At 46.8% G+C, this 27,523-nt stretch overlaps 1 protein-coding gene across 1 annotated transcript in view; it reads left to right on the top strand.

Annotated features, from left to right (window-relative positions):
- The window catches only part of LOC144492463 (transcription initiation factor TFIID subunit 4), a 310,284-nt gene that overhangs the window by 215,412 nt on the left and 67,349 nt on the right, over nt 1-27,523 (top strand). The window contains exon 15 of the mRNA XM_078210514.1: nt 6,170-6,307. Within this exon, the coding sequence (XP_078066640.1) occupies nt 6,170-6,307 (138 nt within the window). The remainder of the gene's footprint in view (nt 1-6,169; nt 6,308-27,523) is intronic.

The following is a 27,523-nucleotide window of genomic DNA, read 5'->3' as shown; positions in this document are numbered from 1 at the left end:
GAACCCCGCCCTCACTCTGAACCCCGCCCTCACTGAACCCCGCCCTCACTCTGAACCCCGCCCTCACTGAACCCCGCCCTCACTCTGAACCCCGCCCTCACTCTGAACCCCGCCCTCACTCTGAACCCCGCCCTGACTCTGAACCCCGCCCTCACTCTGAACCCCGCCCTCACTCTGAACCCCGCCCTCACTGAACCCCGCCCTCAGTGAACCCCGCCCTCAGTGAACCCCGCCCTCAGTGAACCCCGCCCTCAGTGAACCCCGCCCTCAGTGAACCCCGCCCTCACTCTGAACACCGCCCTCACTCTGAACCCCGCCCTCACTCAGAACCCCGCCCTCACTGAACCCCGCCCTCACTCTGAACCCCGCCCTCACTCTGAACCCCGCCCTCACTCTGAACCCCGCCCTCACTCTGAACCCCGCCCTCACTCTCAACCCCGCCCTCACTCTCAACCCCGCCCTCACTCTCAACCCTGCCTCACTGAACCCCGCCCTCACTCTGAACCCCGCCCTCACTCTGAACCCCGCCCTCACTCTGAACCCCGCCCTCACTCTGAACCCTGCCCTCACTCTGAACCCTGCCCTCACTCTGAACCCTGCCCTCACTCTGAACCCCGCCCTCACTCTGAACCCTGCCCTCACTCTGAACCCCGCCCTCACCGAACACCGCCCTCACACTGAACCCCACCCTCACTCTGAACACCGCCCTCACTCTGAACCCCGCCCTCACTCTGAACCCCGCCCTCACTCTGAACCCCGCCATCACTCTGAACCCCACCCTCACTCTGAACCCCGCCCTCACTCTGAACCCCGCCCTCACTCTGAACCCCGCCCTCACTCGGAACCCCGCCCTCACTCTGAACACCCCCTCACTCTGAACCCCACCTCGCTCTGAACCCCGCCCTCACTCTGAACCCCACCCTCTCTCTGAACCCCGCCCTCACTCTGAACCCCGCCCTCACTCTGAACCCCACCCTCACTCTGAACCCCGCCCTCACTCTGAACCCCGCCCTCACTCTGAACCCCGCCCTCACTCTGAACCCCCCCTCACTCTGAACCCCCCCTCACTCTGAACCCCCCTCACTCTGAACCCCCCCTCACTCTGAACCCTGCCCTCACTCTGAACCCTGCCCTCACTCTGAACCCCGCCCTCACTCTGAACCCCGCCCTCACTCTGAACCCCGCCCTCATGTTGAACCCTGCCCTCACTGAACACCCCCCTCACACTGAACCCCGCCCTCACTCTGAACCCCGCCCTCACTCTGAACCCCGCCCTCACTCTGAACCCCGCCCTCTCTCTGAACACCGCCCTCACTCTGAACCCCGCCCTCACTGAACACCACCCTCACACTGAACCCCCCTCACTCTGAACCCCGCCCTCACTCTGAAACCCATCCTCACTCTGATTCCCCCCTCGCTCTGAACTCCCCTCACTCTGAACCCCGCCCTCACTCTGAACCCCGCCCTCACTCTGAACCCCGCCCTCACTCTGAACCCCGCCCTCACTCTGAACCCCGCCCTCACTGAACCCCACCCTCACTCTGAACCCCCCCTCACTCTGAACCCACTCACTCTGAACCCGCCCTCACTCTGAACCTTCCCTCACTCTGAACCCCGCCCTCACTCTGAACCCCACCTCACTCTGAACCCCCCCTCACTCTGAACCCCGCCCTCACTGAACCCCACCCTCACTCTGAACCCCGCCCTCACTCTGAACCCCGCCCTCACTCTGAGCCCCCCCTCACTCTGAACCCCCTCACTCTGAACCCCCTCACTCTGAACCCCCCCTCACTCTGAACCCGCCCTCACTCTGAACCCCCCGCCCTCACTGAACCCCGCCCTCACTGAACCCCGCCCTCACTCTGAACCCCCTCACTCTGAACCTGCCCTCACTCTGAACCCCGCCCTCACTGAACCCCGCCCTCACTCTGAACTCCGCCCTCACTCTGAACCCCGCCCTCACTCTGAACCCCCCCTCACTCTGAACCCCCCCTCACTCTGAACCCCGCCCTCACTCTGAACCCTGTCCTCACTCTGAACCCCGCCCTCACTGAACCCCGCCCTCACTCTGAACCCCGCCCTCACTCTGAACCCCGCACTCACTCTGAACCCCGCCCTCACTCTGAACCCCGCCCTCACTCTGAACACCGCCCTCACTCTGACCCCGCCCTCACTCTGAACCTCCGCCCTCACTATGACCCCTGCCCTCACTCTGAACCCCGCCCTCACTGAACACCACCCTCACACTGAACCCCCCCTCACTCTGAACCCCGCCCTCACTCTGAAACCCATCCTCACTCTGATTCCCCCCTCGCTCTGAACTCCCCTCACTCTGAACCCCGCCCTCACTCTGAACCCCGCCCTCACTCTGAACCCCGCCCTCACTCTGAACCCCGCCCTCACTCTGAACCCTGCCCTCACTCGGAACCCCGCCCTCACTCTGAACCCCGCCCTCACTGAACCCCACCCTCACTCTGAACCCCCCCCTCACTCTGAACCCACTCACTCTGAACCCGCCCTCACTCTGAACCTTCCCTCACTCTGAACCCCGCCCTCACTCTGAACCCCACCTCACTCTGAACCCCCCCTCACTCTGAACCCCGCCCTCACTGAACCCCACCCTCACTCTGAACCCCGCCCTCACTCTGAACCCCGCCCTCACTCTGAGCCCCCCCTCACTCTGAACCCCCTCACTCTGAACCCCCTCACTCTGAACCCCCCCTCACTCTGAACCCGCCCTCACTCTGAACCCCCCGCCCTCACTGAACCCCGCCCTCACTGAACCCCGCCCTCACTCTGAACCCCCTCACTCTGAACCTGCCCTCACTCTGAACCCCGCCCTCACTGAACCCCGCCCTCACTCTGAACTCCGCCCTCACTCTGAACCCCGCCCTCACTCTGAACCCCCCCTCACTCTGAACCCCCCCCTCACTCTGAACCCCGCCCTCACTCTGAACCCTGTCCTCACTCTGAACCCCGCCCTCACTCTGAACCCTGTCCTCACTCTGAACCCCGCCCTCACTCTGAACCCCGCCCTCACTCTGAACCCCGCCCTCACTCTGAACCCCGCCCTCACTCTGAACCCCGCCCTCACTCTGAACCCCCCCCTCACTCTGAACCCCCCCTCACTCTGAACCCCCCTCACTCTGAACCCCGCCCTCACTCTGAACCCCGCCCTCACTCTGAACCCCCCCTCGCTCTGACTCCCCCCTCGCTCTGAACCCCGCCCTCACTCTGAACCCCGCCCTCACTCTGAACCCCACCCTCACTCTGAACCCCGCCCTCACTGAACCCCGCCCTCACTCTGAACCCCGCCCTCACTCTGAACCCCACCCTCACTCTGAACCCCGCCCTCGCTCTGAACCCCGCCCTCGCTCTGAACCCCGCCCTCGCTCTGAACTCCGCCCTCACTCTGAACCCCGCCCTCACTCTGAACCCCGCCCTCACTCTGAACCCCGCCCTCGCTCTATGTGTGACTCTGTCTCGTCGCAGATGCTGCCAGACCTGCTGAGTTGTTCCAGCATTTTCAGTTTCAATTCATAGTCTTAAATGGGTTAACTGAATGTACCTAATAACAGCAAGAACTATGTTGATAAACTGTAAAGGATTCAAGTGAGGAGCTCTCTCCAAGCTTGCTTGTACACACAGCTCTGCTCAACACTCGTTACACTGAAGTTAGAAGTGCTTTTATTTCACTGTGACCTTACCAAGCCCTTCAGAATCTGTGCAAGTGATACAGAAAGCCAGAAGTATGAATATGTTTATTTCACAGTGTGAATTGTTTAATATTTTTCTGGATTGTGGCAGTATTATCTGTGTGTGTTCAAGAGGCAATGGAATAGAATCATAGAATGGTTACAGCACTGAAGGAGGCCATTCAGCCCATAATGTCTGTGCCAGCGCTCTGCAAGAGCAACTCAATAGCCATGGACTTTTCAATGTCTTTTTCTCTTCATTTAGATTTGCAAGAGAAGGGATGTGAGCAAGTACTCTACAGTAGTGATTGTTTTTGAAAGGTTTCAGTGTGGGCAAGGGGAGAGTTGCAGCTGGGTGAAAGTATCTAAATGGGCCATGGTTCTGACCCTGTTACTCTGGTGGATTGGAGGAGACGCACTGCTTGGCGTCTGCACAGCAGTTCTGAATGTGGTCCTTTGGCAGGTCAGTGTGGCTGGCCACATTCACATGTGCTGGGAGTGCAAGAATCAGGAGGTGGAAAGCTCCTGTCCACATGTTGTCCTGACAGTGCTGGAGTTTAACATTGTTGGCAGGATGGGAGTTTGCGAGATTAATATTTTCATTTCGACCTGCTCAAGGGTTTGACTTCTTGCTAATGGACAATACATGAGCCAATTGTCCATCCTCCTTGTGTGACCTGAGGCAGTGAGTGGACGCAGCAGAACCCAGCCACACACTGAATGCCGCATGGACACTACCCAGCTGGACTCACTGGATGATTTTTCCTCTCCCTGGCCTAAAATTTAGACTAATTGTAGCCTCCCTCCAGCTCCCCCTTTGGCCCATCCACCGACTGTCCACTGGCCTTCTCCCCACAGATTTAATTGGAGGTGGGAAGGTGAAGAGGTTTTCACCTGCCACTCTCCTGCCTGATTAATAACCCCCCTGCCACCAAACCCGTCAGGGAGAGGGCACTCAATCCTGCCATCCATTTCAGAAGGTTGTGCCTTGTGATACCTCACTCAGAGTGTGGCACTGCATTCATCATTTGGAAAAGATGGCTAGCTCTGCATCACGCCAAACCCATCTGTTTAGTAGCACTAAGAAAGTTATTTACACTGGTAAATAAATTTCAACAAAAATAGAACTTAATCATTTGCATCAGAAGCAGCTGCAGGCCAATAGACCTGAACTTGTAAGCGCTGAGGTTCTATTAAATGCAAAAACATAGCCCCTTTCAGCTATCTAATTGCAAGACCCAGCCAGGAAGATGATTGTGATTTTATAGACATTGGCTGAAGGGCTTATTCTGATATTATGGAAGCGTTAGTGATTGTGTAAGTACGGAGTGTTACAAGAACCCCTGCTAGAACAGTAAATATGGTGATATTGCCTTTGCTGACCCAAGTTTTCAAACAGGTGGATGGTGGTGTTGTGAAGAAATACTGTTTAGGAGACAGTCCCAGAGTGAGTCATAAGGGTACCCCAAATAAATGTTGCCCAATATGTTGCACTTAAATTCTTTACATCCCTTATAGAGCGCAGAAGGCCATTTGGAATATCTTGTCTATGTAGGTTCTTTCCAATTAATCCCACTTACCCCTGCTTTTTCCTCAGTGCCCTCCAAATCTCTCCTTTTCAAGTTTTTATCTCCTCGTTTTCCTTCTGGGATTTTTGGTGATTAACCTCAATCTGGGTCCTGCCAGTGAAACAATTTCTTCCTGTTCAATCTATCCAAGCATCTCTTTTAATTGTGAATATTTTCTGTGACCATAATCACTTGTTTCCATCTTTAGCTTTCTTTCACCCTCATTACATTCACCAAGGTTCTCAGTCCCACACAGAACCTGCTGATAGATTCTGGGCTGGTTTCCCTTGATGCATAAACCCCAGCTCCTGCTCGCCCTTTCCTTGTTCCCCCAATCCACAACCCTCTGGGCCTAGAGAATTCCAGAGGTTCACAAGTTTCTCATCTCAGTCCGAAATGCTTGTCCCCTTATCTTGAATCTGTATCACGAGGGAAAACAACAGTCTCTACCCTCCCAGTCCCCTCATAATCTTGAATGTTTTAGTGAGATCTCCTCTCAGTCTTCTAAATTCCATGGAATATAGATTTAATTTATTCAGCCTCTCATCGTAGGACAACCCCCCCATTCCAGGACCATTCCAGTGAACCTTCACTGTACTGCCTCCAATACAAGTATATCATTCTTTAATAATATATGATGACCACAATTGCACACAGGATTCCAGGTGTGGTCTTTGCAAAACCCAGTACAATTGTAGCAAGACTCCTTTACTCTTGTACTCCAATCTCCTTGTAATAAAGGCCAAAGTGCCAATTGTTTTCCTCAGTGTTTGCTGTACCTGCATGCTAACTTTTTGTTTTGTCGAGTTGTTCTTGATCAGAGTCTTTGATGTATTTAGTTGACAATAATAGGCAAAGACAGAAGTTGCCATGTCTACTAACCTGAACTGTTTTACTCCACCACAGATGCAGCAACAGGAGCTGGCACAGATGAGGCAACGAGATGCAAACCTGACGGCTCTTGCTGCCATCGGCCCACGCAAGAAACGTAAGCTGGACTCTCCGGGACCGCAGGGGACTGAGCTGGGAATGGCAGCTGGCGAGGTAACCAGATAGGTAGCTGACATGAAAGCACTGCACTCCACTCTTTACAGGTGTGATTGCAGCAATACATGTGTTTTGTTGATGCTGTGTATTTGGTTGTGCCTTTTTAAGTGGCATTACTCAAGTTATTGCAACCATTTCTGGATCTTGATACATGCTTTAACAGTTGATTGCAGCTTGTTGAATGAACTCCTTGTTGATATCAATGTCAATGTTGACACCCTTTTTTAAGAGTTGCGCTGCAGTAAAAATCTGGAATTTTTTCTGAGGTTGCTGAAGGATTAACCATTGCTTGGGTCTCGCCGTTTTTTGAAAGCTTCAGGTTGGTTGCAGAGTGAAAAGTTTGCTTCAGTTTTTGAGGTTGGACAAAATTCAGAATGGATAGAATTAACATTCCTTATTGCTGCTCCCCCCTCCCCCACCACTCCAAGGTCTAATTTGGTATCTGTGCAAGGTGCAAAATGGCTGCAGAACCTCAGGCTGCTGTGTGGGTCCTGTAACCCTTTCAACAATACTTTCTGAAAGCCTGAAGCTTAACAAGTTAGATCTTTTGCCACAAATTCTCTGCCTTGTCTTCTTTCACCTGATGGTTTGAATGTCATGTCGTTTGCAGTGCTTGCTTCCAAAATTCACTAGGTTCTAGAATGGTCACAAAAACTTGGAAGCTAGTAAATTATTGAGAAGCATAGAATTCCTACAGTGCAGAAGGAGGCCATTCAGCCCATTGAGTCTGCACCGACCACAATCCCACCCTGGCAATATCCCTGTAATCCCACATATTTACCCTACTAATCCCCCTGACACTATGGGGCAATTTACCATGGCCAATCTACCTAACCCGCATATCTTTGGAGTGTGGGAAGAAACCGGAGCACCCGGAGGAAACCCACGCAGGCACGGGGAGAACATGCAGACTGCACACAGACAGTCACCTGAGGCCAGAATTGAACCCGGATCCCTGGCACTGTGAGGCAGCGGTGCTAACTACTGTGCCACCATGCCAAACTGAAATGTAACTCAACAATTGATGAGAGGGAATGGCAGGCCAGTTAGCCTCTCATTAGTTGTCAGGAAAATTCTGGCATCTATTAGCTTAACTAAAGTCTTAACTTAAAAAAAATCAAGAGTGTGATCAGACAAAGCCAACATGGTTTTGCGAATGAGAAATCATGTTTGGCAAATTTATTCAGAGTTTTTTGAGGATGTAATGAGTAGGGTAGATAAAGGAGAATCAGTAGATGTAGTATATTTAGATTTCTAAAAGGTGGTTGATAAGGTGTCGTGCAAAAGGTTGACATGCAGGGCTCAAAGGTTTGAGGGTAATATATTCACACAGATGGAGAATTGGTTAACTGGCAGAAAGCTAACAGCGGGACAAATGGGGCATTTTCACGTTGGCAGGCCGTGACAAGTAGAGTGCTACATGGATCAGTGTTGGGGCCTCAGCTATTTGCAGTCTATATTAATGACTTGAGAAAAGAACATTAGAGTAATATACATACCTTGGCTGATGATACAAAGCTAGAGGGGTGTATAAGCTGTGAGAAGGGCACAAAGGTGCTGCAAAGATATATTGACAGATTAAGTGAGTCGGCAACAAGGTGGAAAATAATGTGGGCAGGCGTGGGGTTATTCGCTTTGATAGTAAGAATAGAAAAGAATATTTTTTAAAAGGTGTAAAACGTGATGTTCGGGTGAACTTTGGTGTACTTGGGTAAAGTTACAGCAAGCAATTCGGAAGGCAAATGGCATGTTAGTCTTCATTGCAAGGGGATTGGGTACAAGAATAAGGAAGTCTTGCTGCATTTGTACAGGGCTTTGATGAGATTCAGAAGTGTGGACAGTTTTCGTTACGAGGGCGGCACGGTAGCACAGTGGTTAGCACTGCTGCTTCGCAGCTCCAGGGTCCCGGGTTCGATTCCCGGCTTGGGTCACTGTCTGTGTGGAGTTTGCACATTCTCCTCGTATCTGCGTGGGTTTCCTCCGGGTGCTCCGGTTTCCTCCCACAGTCCAAAGGTGTGCAGGTTAGGTTGATTGGCCAGGTTAAAAATTGCCCCTTAGAATACTAAAATGCGTAGGTTAGAGGGATTAGCGGGTAAAATATGTGGGGGTAGGGCTGGGTGGGATTGTGGTCGGTGCAGACTCGATGGGCCGAATGGCCTCCTTCTGCACTGTAGGGTTTCTATGATTCTATGATTCTATCTCAGAAAAGATTTAGTTGCTTTGACGGTGGCACAGAGAAGATTCGCTGTATGAGTGGCTGTCCCATGCTAAAAGGCTGAGTAAATTGGGTCGGTGCTTTCTGAAATTTCAAAGAATGAGAGGTGATCTGATTGAAACATACAATAATGTGAAGGGGCTTGACAGGGAAGACTCGGAGAGATTATTTTCTCTGGATGGATAATCTAGAACATTGGGGTATAGCCTCAGGAGAAAGGGTCAATCATTTAAGATTGAGACGTGAAATGTCTTCACTCAGAGGGTTGTAAATCTTCAGAATTTTTCATCCACCCCAGAGGATTTTGGCTGGTGTATCATTGGGTAATATTCAGAACTTAGATGGGTAGATTTTTGATATCTCTGGGAGCGGGCGGGAAAGTTGAGTTTAGGCAGAAGGTTAACCATGATTGTATTGGATGGCGGAGCAGGCTGGGTGCGTTGTATGCTCTTCTCCGGTTCCTGTTTCTTATGTTATTATGATAGTTCAGGCTGCTGGTTTGCGACTGCTTGGCAGTTTTAATGTGAAGCCTGAACTGTAACAAATTCTGTTGTTTCAGGGTGCATGCTTGTGTCATTCAGTGAGAGCAGGACTGGGCATTGCTCTGTTGGTCTCTTGACCCATCCACCTTTGTATGCTCACTCATAAATGGTACAGATTGAAGTATGAGAAAGCTGCAGGAATCTGTGGAAATGTACCCGGGGCTAAAACTGCCAGCCACAGGTCCAGTTGTGAAGGATCTGCAGGGAGGGTGAGCCAGCCCCCTGATTGATTTGGTTCTTGTTTTGTGCATCTGGCTGATCTTGGACAAGGGACCATGCCACCTCGGCTGGCAGGTTTGAAGCTGCCTGACCAGTGGACATTGCAGGTCACCAACTATATCATTAATGGAATGAACCAGAGCTTGGTTTTATTTTATTCTCTAGTCTGTATGCATTTTAGTTTGGATTGTGTTTGTGTTAACCGTGCCTTCCTCACGTGTGTTTGGAATGATGTTTTGTCCTGGTGACATCATTGGGTGAGCCCCTCCACCATCACTTTGCTGGTGCAAATGAGAATTGTTCTGAGGCGCCCGTATCAGGAAAGGGAAATGAGGCCGACTGCCTCAGCCAGTTACAAATGGACCATTGTAATAGGAACATTGTCCTAATCGAGAGCAATCCTGTCACACACTGGCTGGGTGCTTGGCTGAACGTGAGCACCCATTCTGGTAAAAATGCCTTTTTATTACCTGCCTCTGGTTGTTTTCACGGTGCGTATTATAATTTGAGGCCAATTTTCCTGAGGTTGAGCAGTTTGAACACATTACTCACACAAGTTTATTTTATACAAACTAATACTCGACAGCTTGAAGCCAAAGTTGATAATACCGTAGGTAGTTGATGATGAATAAAAGCTGCTTTACATATTTCAGCGCAGCACCTACTAGATTATGAAAGATACTGGGTTGCTTTGCCCTGTCTTCTGTGTCAAAATGGAGAACTCTTGTAGGCCACTGAGAGGAAATGAGTGTAATTTTAACCTTTTTTTCACTTCATTTTCACCCCACATTTCATCATTTCACATCCTCTGTGTGCCTCTGGCTGTCATCTTTGTTTCTCATGAGCGAAGTGAATGTGACTTTTTTTCCATCGAGGAGTCACAGAATACCTTGGAGGCCCGTGGCTGTTACTGGACTCCTCTCCCTCGCCTGCTCTCAGCCAAACTGAAGGGCTTGTCACAGTTTTCATCTCCTCAGAAATGAGCCCCAGGCAGCAGCCAGGAGGTGAAGATGATGGCAGCTTGATTAGGTCCCAGCGCTGATTCATTCCGACTGACAGCAAATCTCTGGCTCTCCAAATTAGTCTGAAACAAAGGCAGCTCTCAGATCCATGCCAAGCTTCATTTAAACAGGTAGTGACCTTTTTGTGGTATCGAGCTGCTGGCCTGACCTCTGCTGAAATTTAAAGTCACTGATTACTACCTTTTGTTGATGAGATATATCCTCCGTTTGGGGGCTGAACCACAAAGGTGATTGAATGTCGCAGCTAGTCCTGTGACCCGTACTGCTGCAGGGGCTGAAACTGATAGCCGTTCAGGGCCGGCAAGGCTCTCTTCAGCTTGATCTTAAATCCAGAGGTACACAAAGGCCCATAGAGCTCCTGAAGGAGGATAAGTTACACAGCGAGCAATGGGAGGCATTCACAAGAGGACCTGGGGGTTGTTAGGAGGGATGTTGGGGGCAGGGAGGGGAGGGGGGTGGGGGGGTGGAGTGCGGTGGGATGAGAGAGAGTTATTTGCTCTCAGTACAAGCACTGTATTCACATTGTTCTGGGTGTGTGCAGACCTGGTTCTAATAAACATTGTCATTTAAGTCAGAATTGGGAGGGAAAGCACTGTAGAATTACGTTTTCTTTCCCCAGCTGGCGTGATTATTTACATGTGCTTGTGAGGACAAGCCACTGGTTGCCGTAGTGACAAACAGGAAGGGTATTTTGTTCCTTTAAGGTTTTTTTTGTCACGACAGAAATCTGTTTCATTTTGTTTTGCGGTGAAATGATTTTTTCCACCGCAGCCACTTCCCTCTCTGCATGTAATCTTCATCAGCATTTATAAATTCCAGATAACCTAACAAAGGGAGAGATTAGCCAATACCCTGCTCACCAGTACTCAGATTGGGTTTTGCCAGGATCACTTAGTTCCAGATCACATTACAGCCTTGGTCCAAACACGGACAAAAGAGCTGAGCTTGAGAGTGGAGATGAGCGACTGCGTGCTCTTGACATCACGTACATTTCACCAAATGTGGCATCAAAGAGTCCTTGGGAATTGAACTCGATGGGAATCAGGGGGAAACTCTCCACTGGTTGGAGCCATACCTGGCACAAAGGAAGATGGTTCTGGGGGTTGGAGGTCAATCATCTCCTTTCCCGGACATCGCTGCAGGAGTTCCTCAGGGTAGTGTCCTAGACCTAACCATCTTCAGCTGCTTCATCAATGACCTTCCCTCCATCATAAGGTCAGAAGTGGGGATGTTCGCTGATGTTGCATAGTTCTATTCACGATTGGTCAGATAATGAAGCAGTCCATTCGGGCTTGCAGTAAGGCCTGGACAAAATTAAGCCTTTAACAATAAGTGGCAAGTAACATTGGTGTCATATAAGTGCCAGGCAATGACTGTTTCTAATTTCTGACGATCGGCGTGTTATTTCATTATCTAAATGCCTCTGACTGTAACACTTTCTGGTCATGTCATGTTGTTTTTTGCTAAGTCTATCTGTAATGGTTACACCTCATGATTACTATAATTACTGCTATCTTATTCTCCCTCATTACTGACTCCAGCTGTGGGTCAGGCTAACTTCCATTTTGTGTCTCTAAGCTAGTCCGCATCACCTTCCTCTGCTACCACCATTCACTCCCAGTTCTCCACTTTGCCAGTGCTCCCACATTGGATCCCAACCAACTGCTGGTGCCACAATCCCAGTACTCCTCGGCCAACTCGCCTATTCCTCTGGCCGAAATATCCTTTCCTCCCGCATCTTGTCATTGTCCAGCAGACGCCTGGACCATCTTCCTAAAAAGACCAAATCTGAATCCTACCCTTTCCATCAAATACAATTGTTTACCCAGCTGTCAACAGCCTGCAACCTGGAACTTCTCCCCAAGAATCTTCCTGTATTTCCAGGGTGCTTGTTTTGTTAAGAAAAGGTTACATGGAGTGTATCCCGAAACATATACTAAAAGTCATTGATTGATAGCTCCTACCGCAATCATAGAATTCAAACCTAAAAACAGGGGTCACACTCTGGTAACCTTTTATAATAAAAACGTGATTTCACCTAGTTGTTATACATCAGTGAGCTAGATGGTAATTTGTATGTTTCATGATGATTCATTGTGAGTAGCACCGTGCCAAATCTGCACCAGATAAAAATGATGTTTGTTCAGTTAAATTTGTGTGAATCATAATGATAATTAACTGAAATACTTTGTAACTCTGTCCAAGAAATGCAAAAGTCTTAGTATTGCTGTATTGAAAATAAAGAACAGAACCTAACTATCCCAAAAATTCACTTGCCCTGAATTTTTCTGAATGTTTGTGTTTTCTGCTCATTTGACTTCACTCAGACTTCTCCCTGTTCTTTCCTGTATCTACCTAGATCTTCAGACCTGGACAAAGGCACATACCGGTGCCAGTTTCAGTGCTGTAAAGTACAACTCTCCTGCTTCATTCTCAGCAATGTGTCTGAGCTGAGGCTATCTGCCATAAGCCCACAATGCACCAGGGTGACATTTTCCCAATTCCTATGCCAGTGGCTTTCTGAGCGAGATTGCGACTCTGTGCCAAATAAGGGCAGTTTTATGCTGTTGGCCATGCCTGCAAGGGACTGCATGAAACTGCCAAAATTCAGATCGTCAGCAGAGACGGTAAACTTTAATCCCATCATTGTGGGCAGGATAAACCCAACTGAAAGGGCCCTGTGCCAACTAGCAATAAATCTCTTGACATTAACAACAGCATTGGACACTTGGCTTAAATATGGTGTAACCTTCCACTGCTAAACAATAGAATATCATTTATTTTTAATTATTAATGTGATACACAGAGTTATGGACTGTCGTGTTCTGCAGTCAGGGAAAGTATTAATGGCTGCTTGGTTTAGTTAGTTGTAACTTAGCCTCTGAGGTTTAAAAACGAGCTAGGATATTGAGATCAGTTATACTCACTTCTATCCCATTGCCCTAAAAACTGCATTGTTCTTACAAAAAAATAAACAAGGTTTTTGTGCATAGCTGTACTTAATCATACCAGGCAGCATCCCAGTGAATGTGTGTTGTATTCTCTCTAAGGCTCCAATATCAGTAGTAACATAGAGGCAGAATTGACAGAGTGACAGGAAACAGTGGGGTGATTTTTGGGCTGGAGCAGTGTTGTAGTGGAACTCCCCAGGGATTGGTGTTAAGACCCTTGCTTTTCATGATATTTTTAGGGACAATTTCAAATCTTATGGATGCCACAAAACTCGGAAGGATTGTGAACAGTGTAGAACTTCAAAAGGACAGACAGATTGGTGGAGTGGGCGAATAGGTGGCAGAAGAAGTTCAGTGAAAAGAAATGTGAGGTGATCTGTTTTCACATTGACGATTATCTGAAAAGGAGCAATGTGCAGGGTTACAGGGCGAAGGCAGGGGAATGGCATGGGATGAAATCCTCATTCAGAGAGCTAGTGCAGAAATGATGGGCCAAGTGGCCTCCTGCGCTGTAATTCTGAGATTTTGTGAATATCCTTCCTGTAGTATCAAGCTCAATGCTGTGTACTGTATTCTTAATCAAGATTTTAGAAGTTTTTATAAAGTCTCATTGTGTTGGGAAAAATCATATCTTCCAAAACAATATTTTTCTTTTGAAATATGGAAAGAAATTGCATCATCAGGACATGTGGATGCTTTATAAAAAGCTCACAAGTTCAACTGTGGACTGGGAGCAAGCCTGCCTTTCTCCAAGGAATCACCTGACTAGCGTGGTTCTTGATTGGGGAGAGCTGTTTGTTCGTTTTGAACTGCAATCATTTTAATTGGTGGGGAAAAAACTGGCAAAGGTGATGGACTTACTGGACAGAGACAAGCTTTAAGATTTGATGCTGTTGTTTTTGAAGTCAGTGTGTTCTGGGGGATAAGCTGAGAAGGAAAGGCTGCCTTAACTCACTCTCCCTGTGCCTCCCCTGAAATTCCGTGTGAGATTATCAATCTGCTGGCAGGGAACCCTCATCTAAGTACAACTTGTCTACATTTGGAAAGCTGAGAAGCTGAGATGAGAATTGATCCAGCTCTATATTCTATTCCATGCTGAAGCTCCGTTGGTGAGAACTTCCAGATGTCGACCATGAGGGAACTCCAGGTCGACAGCATCAAAACTCTGAAAACTTGATCCTTTTCTTATAATTTTCTTTCAATCCGCCCATCTCTACAGAGACTACTTGTGCGCCCTCTGTTTGCGTGTGTGTATTCTGGGGAAGTTTTAAGAGGAGATAGGTGGTTATGCTTCCAGATTATAATTGTGTATTAACCAGTTCTTGCAACTTGTTAAAAAGAAGTTATCTTTTATAATAAATCAATTGTTCTGAGTTTATTGAAATAAGTAAGAGTTTTAACAACACCAGGTTAAAGTCCAACAAGTTTATTTGGTAGCAAATACCATTAGTACCATTAGTCAATGGTATTTGTTACCAAATAAACCTGTTGGACTTTAACCTGGTGTTGTTAAAACTCTTACTGTGTTCACCCCAGTCCAACGCCGGCATCTCCACATCTTTATTGAAATAAGCCAGGTTAAAGTCTCTTTCATTCTGGGTTTAACAGTAGTGAAGATCAGCTATTTTTGTGAGCAAATTAAACTTTTACATGAATAGTGCAAGTAGAAGCGAAGTGGGGATAAATGAACTGTGCACTCCTCCCATCCCAGTTATAACACATGTTATTGCTGACTTTTGTTTCTTGGCTTTTACTGATAAAAGTTAGAATTCTATTAAACTATTATGTCCTTTCCAACCAGTGAAGCTGCCTTTAATGTCACTTGAACCTGGCACCCTAAATCCCTCAGTTCTCCTGCTGCACCCAGCCTATACCCATTCAGAGAATAATTATTGCTTTTTTAAACCAAAATATATCACCTCACATTGCTTCGAGCTCCACATTCATATCATTGATAAACACTGTGAACATAACAACATAAGAACTAGGAGCAGGAGTAGGCCATCTGGCCCCTCGAGCCTGCTCCACCATTCAATAAGATCATGGCTGATCTTTTCGTGGACTCCACTCCACTTACCCTCCCGCTCACCATAACCCTTAATTCCTTTACTGTTCAAAAATGTATCTATCCTTGCCTTAAAAACATTCAATGAGGTAGCCTCAACTGCTTCACTGGGCAGGGAATTCCACAGATTCACAACCCTTTGTGTGAAGAAGTTCCTCCTCAACTCAGTCCTAAATCTGCTCCCCCTTATTTTGAGGCTATGCCCCCTAGTTCTAGTTTCACCCGCCAGTGGAAACAACTTGCCTGCATCTATCTTATCTATTCCCTTCATAATCTTATATGTTTCTATAAGATCTCCCCTCATTCTTCTGAATTCCAATGAGTATAGTCATGTGAATAGAAGTGTCCTCCGAACTAACGCTTTGAAACACCACTACCCACTTCTAACCGCTCTGGAAAACTGCTCTTAACTCCTAGTGAAATTTTCTCCCATTCATGAGTTGTTAAGTTGCTGTTCTCCCTATCTATCCATACTCCATAATCTTCTCCAGTAATATCCTGTGTGGTACTTTGTAAAAACCATTCCCACAGTACATGTATGCAATTGCACTTTCCCCATTTAACAAGCTCCTCCTTGGTTAATTAATGCCTGGTAACAATCAACGAGGTTAATAAATTATCAAAATATCATCCAAAACCAAAAATACAAGTCAGAAGAGGTTTTGTTCAAACTGTACAAAGCATTTGTAAGCATCAGTGCTGATTCCATTTCTGGGCAATGCAACACAAGGTCTCCATTCAAGTTCTATAGGCAGAACAGAGAAAGGCCACAGGGCTGTTTCCTAATGTCAGTGGTCTGAGTCATAAGAAAAGTTGGGAGAGATGGAGCTTTATCAAATTCTAAAGGGGGGGCAGGAGCAGAGGGTCCTGGGGGTATACATGCACGAATCATTGAAGGTGAGAGAGCAAGTTGAGAAAGTGGTTCATTCAGCATCCTGGTTCCTGGGATTTATAAATAGGGGCATAGAGTACAAAAACAAGAAAGTGATGATGAACCTTTAAAACCACTGCCTTTGTCTCAACTGAATATTGTGTCCAATTCTGGACACCACACTTTAGGAAGAATGTGAAGGCATTAGAGACGGTGCTGAAAAGATGCACATGGTTCCAGGTGAGGAACTTTAATTCTAGTATTCCAGAGACCCAGTTAATGCTCTGGTCAGGTCCCTCCCTGGCAACTGAATTTGAATTCAGTTAATAAATCTGGAATTATAAAGTGAACTCAGTAATGGTGACCATGAAACTACTGTTGATTGTTGTAAAAACCCATCTGGTTCACTAGTGTCCTTTAGGGAAAGAAATCTGCCGTCCTTACTCAGTCTGGCTGACATGTGAGTCCAGACCCACAGCAAGGTGGTTCACTCTTAACTGCCCTCTGAAATGGCTAAGCAAGGTCAGTTTAAGGTCAAGTAGAGATGAGCAATAAATGCTGACCTTGCCAGCGATATCCACATTCCATGAAAGAATAAAGAAATAAATAAATTACATGGATAGATTGGAGAAGCTGGAGGTCTTCACAACCATGTGGTGTTTGGACACGATAGATAGGGAGAAACTGTACCCATTGGCGGAAAGGCCAAGAACCAGATGGCACAGAGATAAGACCATTTACAAAAGAAGTGATGGCAACATGAGGAAATTCTTTATGCACCAAGTGGTTAGGATCTGGAATGTACTGTCTGAGAGTGTGGTGGAGACAGATTCACACAGCGAGTGGTTAGGATCTGGAATGTACTGTCTGAGAGTGTGGTGGAGACAGATTCACACAGCGAGTGGTTAGGATCTGGAATGTACTGTCTGAGAGTGTGGTGGAGACAGATTCACACAGCGAGTGGTTAGGTTCTGGAATGCACTGTCTGAGAGTGTGGTGGAGACAGATTCACACAGCGAGTGGTTAGGATCTGGAATGCACTGTCTGAGAGTGTGGTGGAGACAGATTCACACAGCAAGTGGTTAGGATCTGGAATACATTAACTGAGTAAGTCCTGCCCCGATTTGATCTACCAAAATGCATCACCTCACATTTTTCTAAAGCAAATTAAACTCCATCTGCCATTCATCAGCCCAGTGGCCCAATTGATCAATATCCTGTTGCAATCCTAGATAACCTTCTTCACTGTCCACTATGCCACCAATCTTGGTGTCATCTGCAAACTTATTAACCATGCCTTCTAAATTCTCAGCCAAATTATTAATATAAATGACAAGTAACAGTGGACTCAGCACCGATCCCTGAGGCACACCGCTGGTCACAGGCCTCCAGTTTGAAAAACAACACTCTACAACCCACCCTTTGTCTTCCAACGCCAAGCCAATTTTGTACCTAATTGGCTACCTCACCCTGGATCCCATGAGATTTAACCTTCTGCAACAACCTATCATGCGGTACCTTGTCAAAGGCCTTGCTAATGTCCATGTAGACAACATCAACTGCACTGCCCTCATCTACCTTCTTGGTTACCCATTCAAAAAACTCAATCAAATTCCTGAGACATGAGTTTCAGATACAGCTGCTGACCCATGCACCCTTTCCCCAATCACACTTATACCAGCAGCAGGTGTGGCTTCATTCATGATCACTTAAGAACCTCTTCCTGCCAAGGGATTTCACTGGCTTGGGAAAGGCCTATTCATGTGGAATCTCAGCAGTTTCCCTGTGCGGGCTGGTGGCAGGCAGGTGGGTATCTCTTCAATGGACCTCTAGGCCCATTGGAGCCAACCACCCCCTCCTCACGCCCCAAGGTTACCAAGGATGAGAAATTTCTGCCTTCCGGTGGAATTCCAAATTTTCGATTTTGGAATTTCACCTGTTGAAATGATTTTCCGACATTTGTCTCTCCCTGACCACAGAACTTGGCTTTGGATGTACATAATGTGGCAAGATTGTGTTATGTTTCCAATATATGGACTTCAGCCCGATTCCCCACACTAAGTTCATTAATAATGAGATGTTGAAACACTCAGGTCACTTTCTTGATGGTGAAAGAAGGTATAAAAAGGGAAAACTAATATTTCTACCCAATTTAATAATTTCACCTGCTTGAAATGGCCTAGAACCATTTGCATTTCAGTGCAGAATGTGAAAGGACGATGATTTTCCAGCGCCCGACACTGCAGTGCATTAACTTTGCTGCCTCGAACGTGTTTGTGATTTCTTGTCACAAAAGAATTTCAGACCTTTTGTTGTCTTCACCCACACTCATCCCTGCTTTACCACACCCAACCAATAGAACCATTAGAAAAGTTACAGTGCAGAAAGAGGCCATTCTGCCCATCATGTCTCCTCAGCCAAAAAAGAAAAAAGAAACTAGCTGCTCCTTTTTATGCACTTTCCAGCACCATAGCTTTGCACGCTACACCACTCCAGCTGCAGACCCAAGTACCTTTTAAATGAGTTGAGCATTTCAGCCTCAACCACCAACTTATGCAGTGAATTCCAGACAGCCACTCCCCTCTAGATGAAAAAGATTTTCCTTGTGTCCCCTCTAATCCTCCAGCCAATCACCTGAAATCTATGCTGCATGGTAATTGACCCCAAGTCTTTCCTGTCTACCCTTTCATAATTTTTACACCTCAGTTGGGTCAAATTAGCTTCCTCAGTTCTAAGGAAAACAATCTCGCCGATCCAATCACAACTCATTGCTGCAATTTTCCAGCCCTGGCAACATCCTTGTAAATTCCTTCTGCACTGCCTCCAGAACAATTATGTCCTTCCTGATTGTCCTCCCCTTCTGCCCTGCCAAACCCTAGTCCATAACCCCCTCACCAGGGCCTGCCAGCTTGGCACAGGTGAACCCCAAACACCTATTGAATCCTGATCCACCTCTCAGTCTCGATGTGCTGGAGAGCAGCTGGAGACTGATCAACCAGCAGCTCTCCGAGGGCCAGAGGGACAGAAGTTTTCCCTCAGCCTGTTGCTGTTCTCTGAGAAAGGATATGGCGGGGATGGCGGGACTGATGTATGAGGAAAGATTGACTAGGTTAGGATTGCTTTTGCTGGAGTTCAGACGAATGAGGGGGGGATCTCACAGAGACTTATAAAATTCTAACAGAATCCGACAGGGTAGATGCAGGGAGGATGTTCCTGATGGTGGGGGAGTCCAGAACCTGGGGTAACAGTCTGAGGATTCAGGGTAGACCATTTAGGATGGAGATGAGGAGATATTTCTTCACCCAAAGAGTGGTGAGCCTGTGGAATTCATTACCACAGGAAGTTTTGGTGCCAAAACATTGAATGTATTCAAGAGGCGGCTAGATATAGCACTTGGGGCGAATGGGATCAAAGGTTATGGGGAGAAAGCAGGATTAGGCTATTGAGTTGGACGATCGGCCATGATCGTGATGAATGGCGGAGCAGGCTCGAAGGGCCGAATGGCCTTCTCCTGCTCCCATCTTCTATGTTTCTATAAAAGGTTTCATGAAGTAGACTGGGAGGAGGCTGGTGTGGTGTTTGGAGGCTAGCACAGACCAAATGGGCTGAATGGGCAGTCTATCATTTCTATCATTTTCTTCCTCTGTTGAGCGGCGTTTCTAACTTCACCTTTTCATCACAAAGACCATTGCTCCCACTTCCATATCGCTGCCACAGCCCTGATCCAGCCCTTCACAATTGTTATTTGTGGAGGTAACAATGCTCCTCTGGCAGATCTCCTGTTGTCCAAAGCTCTGCCTATATTTTATCCTGCAGCAAGTCCCTCTCGCCTGTTGGTCACCTACATTCCTTGTATCCAGTTTGTTGACTATCTGTCAGTTATACCTGGGGAATGGCAAGGATTTTCTGAGAAAACATTACAACCATGATATCCTCTATCTCTGCAGCCACACTGTCACGCGATTTCTCTTTCATAAAATCATGTTGATTCTGCTTGCTTGTATTATGATTTTCTAAAGGTTCTGCTACTACCTCCGTGAAGATTCCAACGTATTACACTAACTAGCTTGTAGTTTCCTGCTTTCTGTCTCCCCACTTTCCCAAAATTTTCATTTTTCTGATCAGCTGGGACTTGTCCAAAATCTAGGAGATTTTGGAACATTATAACTGTGGTGTCCACTATCTCTGTAGCCTCATCTTTTAATACCCTTGGATACAGGCCATCATGTCCGAGTAATTTTCCTCATACATTCTCTCTGGTGATCAAGATTATTTGAAGTTCCTCTCTCCTTTTTGTTGCTTGATTTTCGACAATTCTTTGGAATCATTTTGCGAATCCTACCATGAACGCAGATACAAAATAGCTCTTTGAATTCCCTGCCATTTCCTTGTTTCCCATTAATTCCTAATTTTCAGCCAAGAGATGACTGTTTACTTCAGCTACTGTCACCCTTAAATATGTCAAAACTCTTACTGTCTGGTATAACTCCATGGCCTGGGGGCCTCGGCTCCTCCCTCTGCGACTGGATCCTGAACTTCCTAACCCACAGGCCACAATCAGTAAGGATAGGCAACAACACCTCCTCCACGATCATCCTCAACACCGGTGCCCCACAAGGTTGTGTTCTCAGCCTCCTACTATACTCCTTATACCCCTCTGACTGTGTGGCCAAATTCCCCTCCAATTCAATTTTCAAGTTTGTGGACAACACCACTGTAGTGGGTCGGATCTCAAACAATGACAAGACAGAGTACAGGAATGAGATAGAGAATCTGGTGAACTGGTGCGGCAACAATAATCTTTCCCTCAATGTCAACTGTCTATGTCAATGGGGACGAAGTAGAAATGGGTCAAGAGCTTCAAGTTTTTAGGTTTCCAGATCACCAACAACCTGTCCTGGTCCCCCCATGTCGACACTATAGTTAAGAAAGCCCACCAACGCCTCTACTTTCTCAAAACACTAATTTGGCATGTCAGCTACGACCTAGATCAGCTAGATAGTCAATATCTTTTCCCAAAGGTAGGGGAGTCTAAAACTAGAGAGCATAGGTTTAAGGTGAGAGGGGAGAGATGCAAAAGGGTTCGGAGGGGCAATTGTTTCACACAGAGGATGGTGAATGTCTGGAACAAGCTGCCAGAGATAGTAGTAGAGGTGGGTACAATGTTGTCTTTTAAAAAGCATTTATACAGTTACATGGGTACGATGGGTATAGAGGGATATGGGCCAAATGCAGGCAATTGGGATTAGCTTAGGGGTTTTAAAAAAAGGGCGGCATGGACAAGTTGGGCCGAAGGGCCTGTTTCCATGCTGTAAACCTCTATGACTCTATGGCTGAATGACTCTCACCAACTTTTACACTTGCACCATAGAAAGCATTCTTTCTGGTTGTATCAGAGCTTGGTATGGCTCCTGTTCTGTCCAAGACCGCAAGAAACTACAAAAAGTCATGAATGTAGCCCAGTCCAACACGCAAACCAGCCTCCCATCCATTGACTCTGTCTACATTTCCCGCTGCCTTGGCAAAACAGCCAGCATAATTAAGGACCCCACCCACCCCAGACATCCTCTCTTCCACCTTCTTCCGTCAGGAAAATGATACAAAAGTCTGAGGTCACGTACCAACCGACTCAAGAACAGCTTCTTCCCTGCTGCCGTCAGACTTTTGAATGGACTTTCCTCGCATTAAGTTGATCTTTCTCTACACCCTAGCTATGACTGTAACACTACATTCTGCACTCTCTCGTTTCCTTCTCTATGAACGGTATGCTTTGTCTGTATAGCGCGCAAGAAACAATACTTTTCACTGTATACTAATACATATGACAATAATAAATCAAATCAAATACTTTTTGCTAATTTATTCATATTTTTCGTTTTCTTACTTTTTTTGAAGTCATCCTTTGCTCATTTCTGAAATGTTCCCAATTTCCTCATCACAGCATTGAATACCTTTCCTTTAAATTGAATGCCATCCTTAACTTCCTCAGTTAGCCACAAGTGCTTCATCCTTCTCTTAATGTCTTTCTTTCTCAATGAAATATATCTGTTGAGAGTTCTGAAATATCACCTTAAATGTCTGCCATTCATAGAATGGAATCGTCGAGTCCCAAAAGTGCAGAAGGAAGCCATTCGGCCCATCAAGTCTACACCAACTCTCCAGCAGAGCATCTTAACCAGGCCCACCTCCCCACCCCGCCCTATCCCTGTAACCCCACACATTTACCCCGCTAACCCCCCTTACCTTTACACCTTGGGACACTAAGGGACAATTTAGCATGGCCAATTCATCTAACCTGCACATCTTTGGACTGTTTAACTACTGCTTACTTTTAGTTTATTTTCCAGATTACTTTAGCCAACTCTGTCTTCATATCTTTGCAGTTGTCTTTATTTAAGTTTAAGACACTAGTTTCAAACCCAAGCTTCTTTCCCTCAAACTGAATGTGAAATTCTACCATGTTATGATCATTCCACCCGAGGGGACCATTTACTATGGGATTATTAAGTAATCATTACACATTACTAGGTCTTAATTGCCTGTTCCTTGGGTAGTTCCAGAACATACCGTAGTAATAATCTGTCCCGAATACACTCGAGAAACTCATAATCTGTGGGGTTTTGATGATTGGCCGACATGCCTCAAGCTATCTGGATGACCCCCCACTCTCCTCTCTCTCCCTTCCTTTAAAGCTTTTCTTAAAACACAATCCTTTCACCAAGGTTTTGATCACCATTTTCCTGTATCTCCTGCTTTGGATCAGCATTCACTTTTGCCTGTCTATGCACCTGTGAAGATATCGGGATTTAGCTCTGTTAAAGGCGCTAGGTAAAGGCAAATGATTGATGTTACATGTGAAGCACTTCGAGATATATGATCAGTCATAGAATCCCAGCAATGCAGAAGCACACCATTCGGCTCATCCAGTCTGCACTGACTCTCCGCCAGAGCATCCAACCCAGACCCAATCCCCGCAACCCCACGTATTTACCCTGCTAATCCCCCTAACCTATACGTTTTGGGACACTCGGGGGCAATTTAGCATGGCCAATCCACCTAACCCGCACATCTTTGGACTGTGGGAGGAACTGGAGCACTCGGAGGAAACCCACGCAGACGCGGGGAGAACATGCAAACTCCGCACAGATAGTGATCCAAAGCCGGGAATCGAACTCAGGTCCCTGGAGCTGTGAGGCAGCAGTAAAAGTTTTAAAGTTAAAAGTTTATTTATTTGTCACAAGTAGGGTTTACATTATCACTGCAATGAAGTTACTGTGAAATTCCCCTAGTCGCCACATTCCGGCGCCTGTTCAGGTCCGTGCACCTAACCAGCACATCTTTCGGACTGTGGGAAGAAACCGGAGCACCCAGAGGAAACTCACCCAGACACAGGGAGAACATGCAAACTCCACACAGACAGTGGCCCAAGCCGGGGATTTAACCCGAGTCCCTGACGCTGTGAGGCAGCAGTGCTAACCACCGTGCCACCGCTGCTAACCAGTGCTAACCACTGTGCCATTCTGAGATGAACTCCTTTATAAACGCAACTTTTTGCATGTTTTTAGTGTTTTTAGATAATTATCTTGAGTTTTCTGAATCAAAGCATAAGGTTTCATTTGTTGTGAGGAATGATTCCTGAAGCTGACAGCTCCCACTCCTCATCATGCAGTTTACCTTGTTGAAAAGTCTGGATGAGGAGCTCAGAGCGAGAAATAATGTCCTTTCCTGCAGCTAAACTGAATAGGGAGTCACGTGGCAAGCAATCTGAGGCTCAAATGAAAAGGGGAGCCATTAAAATCTGCCTGGGGCTGTGGACTGCACCCAATATCACTGGAGCCTCTCTCACACTGCAGATGTGGAGGCTGGCTCTCAGGCAGAAGTCTAGTGCAGCATGGAGCTACAATTAAAATCAACTCCTTTGCCAAAAGAAAAGGAAGGGTGGGGGGCTTGTGGGAAGAAGATCAAAGACAGATTTGAAATGTTTCGTTAGCCGTAAGATTGGGTCTGCTCTTGATCCAACCCCTGCAGCTGTGCACGGCCCCCTTGTTAATGAGAATTCTTGACCCCTGGTTTTGAAAGTTAAACTTGTAATCTCAGCTAATGAACTGAACAAAACCAATTCCCTTTTCTTTCCCTCCTTTACACTGATCGTGCTTTCCCTTTTTCCACCGTTGTCTGGGAATTCACGAGCGCAGTCCCTGACCAGACATACAGGAAGCACCTTGATTATTAAGAGCAAAAACACAATTATTTTTGAAGAGTGATATTTTTCCCCCTCAGTTGCGCACAGTTTTGTTCTCCAGCATTTTTCTTTGCCGTGGTTTAGGGACAGACAGACAAATTGAGTTTTTAATAAACCTGAAACTGCTGCTGCAGCTTCCAGAGAGTCACGATTAGGAAGGGAGTTCTCGCTGTCCTTAGGTTATATCGGAGCAAATTGCATTTGGTCCTAATTTATGAAATCCAATTTCTCTGTTTTGTGCTATAAGAGTGATTTTCCATTCGTATAGAGAATGTTTTGAAAGAGTAAAAATTCTTGTGGTTTCTAAACTGTGCATAATGTAAAATTCAGCCGTGTCTCAGTGCATTGACTTCAGAGGTTGTAGATTCGATTCTGTCGAACGCTATTCCAGACACGGAGCGCACTTCACTGCAGCACTGAGGGAATGCCGAACTGTCACAGGATCCATCTTTCTGACAGGACAGTAATCCAAGGATCCATCTGCCAACAGGTAAGCTGGCTGCTCACTTCAGTGGATCCTTCTGTGCACAATTTAGCTGCTGTTTTTGGTTACAATTTCTGTGCTTCAGAAAATAATCCATTGGCTCTGGGCACATCCTGAGGACATGAAAAGCATGTTATAAATAGAAGCTTGACTTTTCTGTTCTTTGGAGGCCACCTGATTCCTTAAGGCAGCCAAGAGCCAGGCACACCTTCAGGTTCCAGGGTTGATCCCTGCTGTCTGCTGGTTTCACTAATCCAAGTTTGGGACTATGGGATGGGAACACTGCAGTTCCATCTCCCCTCCCCCTTGCAGTTTGGGAGGAGAATTGCAGACAGAATTGCTGCTGCTGATCATTAGGTTAAAGTTTATTTATTAGTGTCACAGGTAGGCTTACATTAACACTGCAATGAAGTTACTGTGAAAATCCCCTAGTCGCCACATTCTGGTGCCTGTTTCGGGTACACTGAGGGAGAATTTAGCCTAGTCAATGCACCCAACCAGCACACCTTTGGACTGTGGGAGGAAACCGGAGCACCCGGAGGAAACCCACACAGACACAGGGAGAACGTGCAAACTCCACATACAGTGACCCGAGCTGGGAATCGAACCCAGATCCCTGGCGCTGTGAGGCAGCAGTGCTAACCACTGTGTCGCCCTACCTCTGGACCCTGATGGAAAGTGCTGACGTGTTCCCTAAAAACAGGATCAGGGTCTGCTGTGCTATCCTCTAAGGTCAGATAGCCTGCCTGTTTACCAATTAAAGTGTTTTCTGTTGGGATCCATACCCACACGTTGCTGGTGCATGTGGACTGTGCCTCAGATAGAGCAAACGCTTTCCGAATAGGGGAAGAAATGCAGCAAAAGTTAGCCACATTTTATCTCGGAACTCGTCCAACCAGCCGTTTTTTAATTGAATTTTAAACAGCAGACCTGCTGGGTCGGTGTGGATACCATCTGCACAACATGTTGTCATGACAGAGACAGAACCAACCAGGTGGGAGGTCAGGTGGTTCTCCCGTGTCGGTCACCCACATTATTTCTATCCAGTTTATTAATGATCTATCAGTTATGCCTTGGGTCATGGGTGGTGGTGGCAAGGATTTTCCAAAGGACTACCACAATTCCTTTCAGCGCCAAACTTTGTCAGCACTTCAGTGAGCATTTATTGTTTGAGATGCTGCCAGTTTTTTGGTTCAATCTTTTTGTGATTATGAAATTCTAAAATAATTCTGACCCAGAAAGAACAAGGTTTGGCTCCTGGCTAATTTTATCAGATGTTCAAGAATCATAGAATCCCGACAGTGCAGAAGGAGGCCGTTCGGCCCATCGAGTCTGCACCGACCACAATCCCACCCAGCCCCTATCCCCGTAACCCCACATAGTTACCCGCTAATCCCCTGACACTAGGGTCAATTTAGCATGGCCAATCAACCTAACCCACACATCTTTGGAGTGTGGGAGGAAACCAGAGGAAACCCATACAGACACGGGGAGAACGTGCAGATAGTGATCCGAGGCTGGAATTGAACTCGGGTCCCTGGAGCCCCTGTTGTTTGAGCAGAACTGAGGAAAGAGAACTAAAAATAAGAAAACTATGGATGAAACCCCCAGCTTATGGATAGAAGGGACGGCACGGTGGCTCAGTGGTTAGCACTGCTGCCTCACAGCGCCAGGCATCTGGGTTCGATTCCCGGCTTTGGTCACTGTCTGTGCAGAGTCTGCACGTTCTCCCCATGCCTGCGTGGGTTTCCTCCGGGTGCTCCGGTTTCCTTCCACAGTCTGAAAGACGTGCTGGTTAGGTGCATTAACCATGCTAAATTCTCCCTCAGTGTACCCGAACAGGCGCCGGAGTGTGGCAACTAGGGGATTTTCACAATAACTTCATTGCAGTGTTAATGTAAGCCTACTTGTGACAATAATAAATAAACTTTAAACTTTAAGATTCAATGTTGGAGAAATGTACACTGTCCTTGTACCTTGGAAGAAAGTGGACCCCAGGCACATTTAATTCCAGGGACGTGATGTTGCATAAAAGAAGCAGCCAGTCACATTCCCCGATTATTTGAATTTATTCGCGGAATGTGGCTGTCACTGTCAAGATTGATATTTATTGTCCACATTGACAGTTATCTTGTCACATGTGGACCAGAGTGGGTAGTGTCAGGAGGGTTCCTTCCCTGCAGGACATTAGTGACACAGTTGGGTGTTTCATGACACTCTGCCAGCTTTATGCTTACTATTTACAAAAAAAAGAAATACTGACACCAGATTTTTATTTCCATGTTTTAAACTGAATTCGGTTCTCAAATTCTCCTTGTGGGATTTGAACCTGTGCTCTCTGGATTATTGATCCTAGTATCTCGGCCCTACCAACTTCAGCTGTTGCATCAATGACCTTCTTTCTACCATGTGGTCTGAAATGGGGATATTCACTGATCATTGCACAGCGTTCGGTTCCATTCGCAGTTCCTTAGATTATGCAGCAGGCTGTCCCCATGTAGCAAGATTTGGCTAATCAGTGGCAAGTAAAATTCATGCCATCAAAACGACAGGCAATGCCAGACTCCATCTAGGAATAGCCTAAACAGTTCCCCTTTCCATT

The sequence above is a fragment of the Mustelus asterias genome, chromosome 4, assembly GCF_964213995.1.
Source record: "Mustelus asterias chromosome 4, sMusAst1.hap1.1, whole genome shotgun sequence".
NCBI classification, from domain to species: domain Eukaryota; kingdom Metazoa; phylum Chordata; class Chondrichthyes; order Carcharhiniformes; family Triakidae; genus Mustelus; species Mustelus asterias.
The sequence above is the reverse complement of the archived record's forward strand: the minus strand, read 5'-3'. Positions and strand labels throughout refer to the sequence as shown.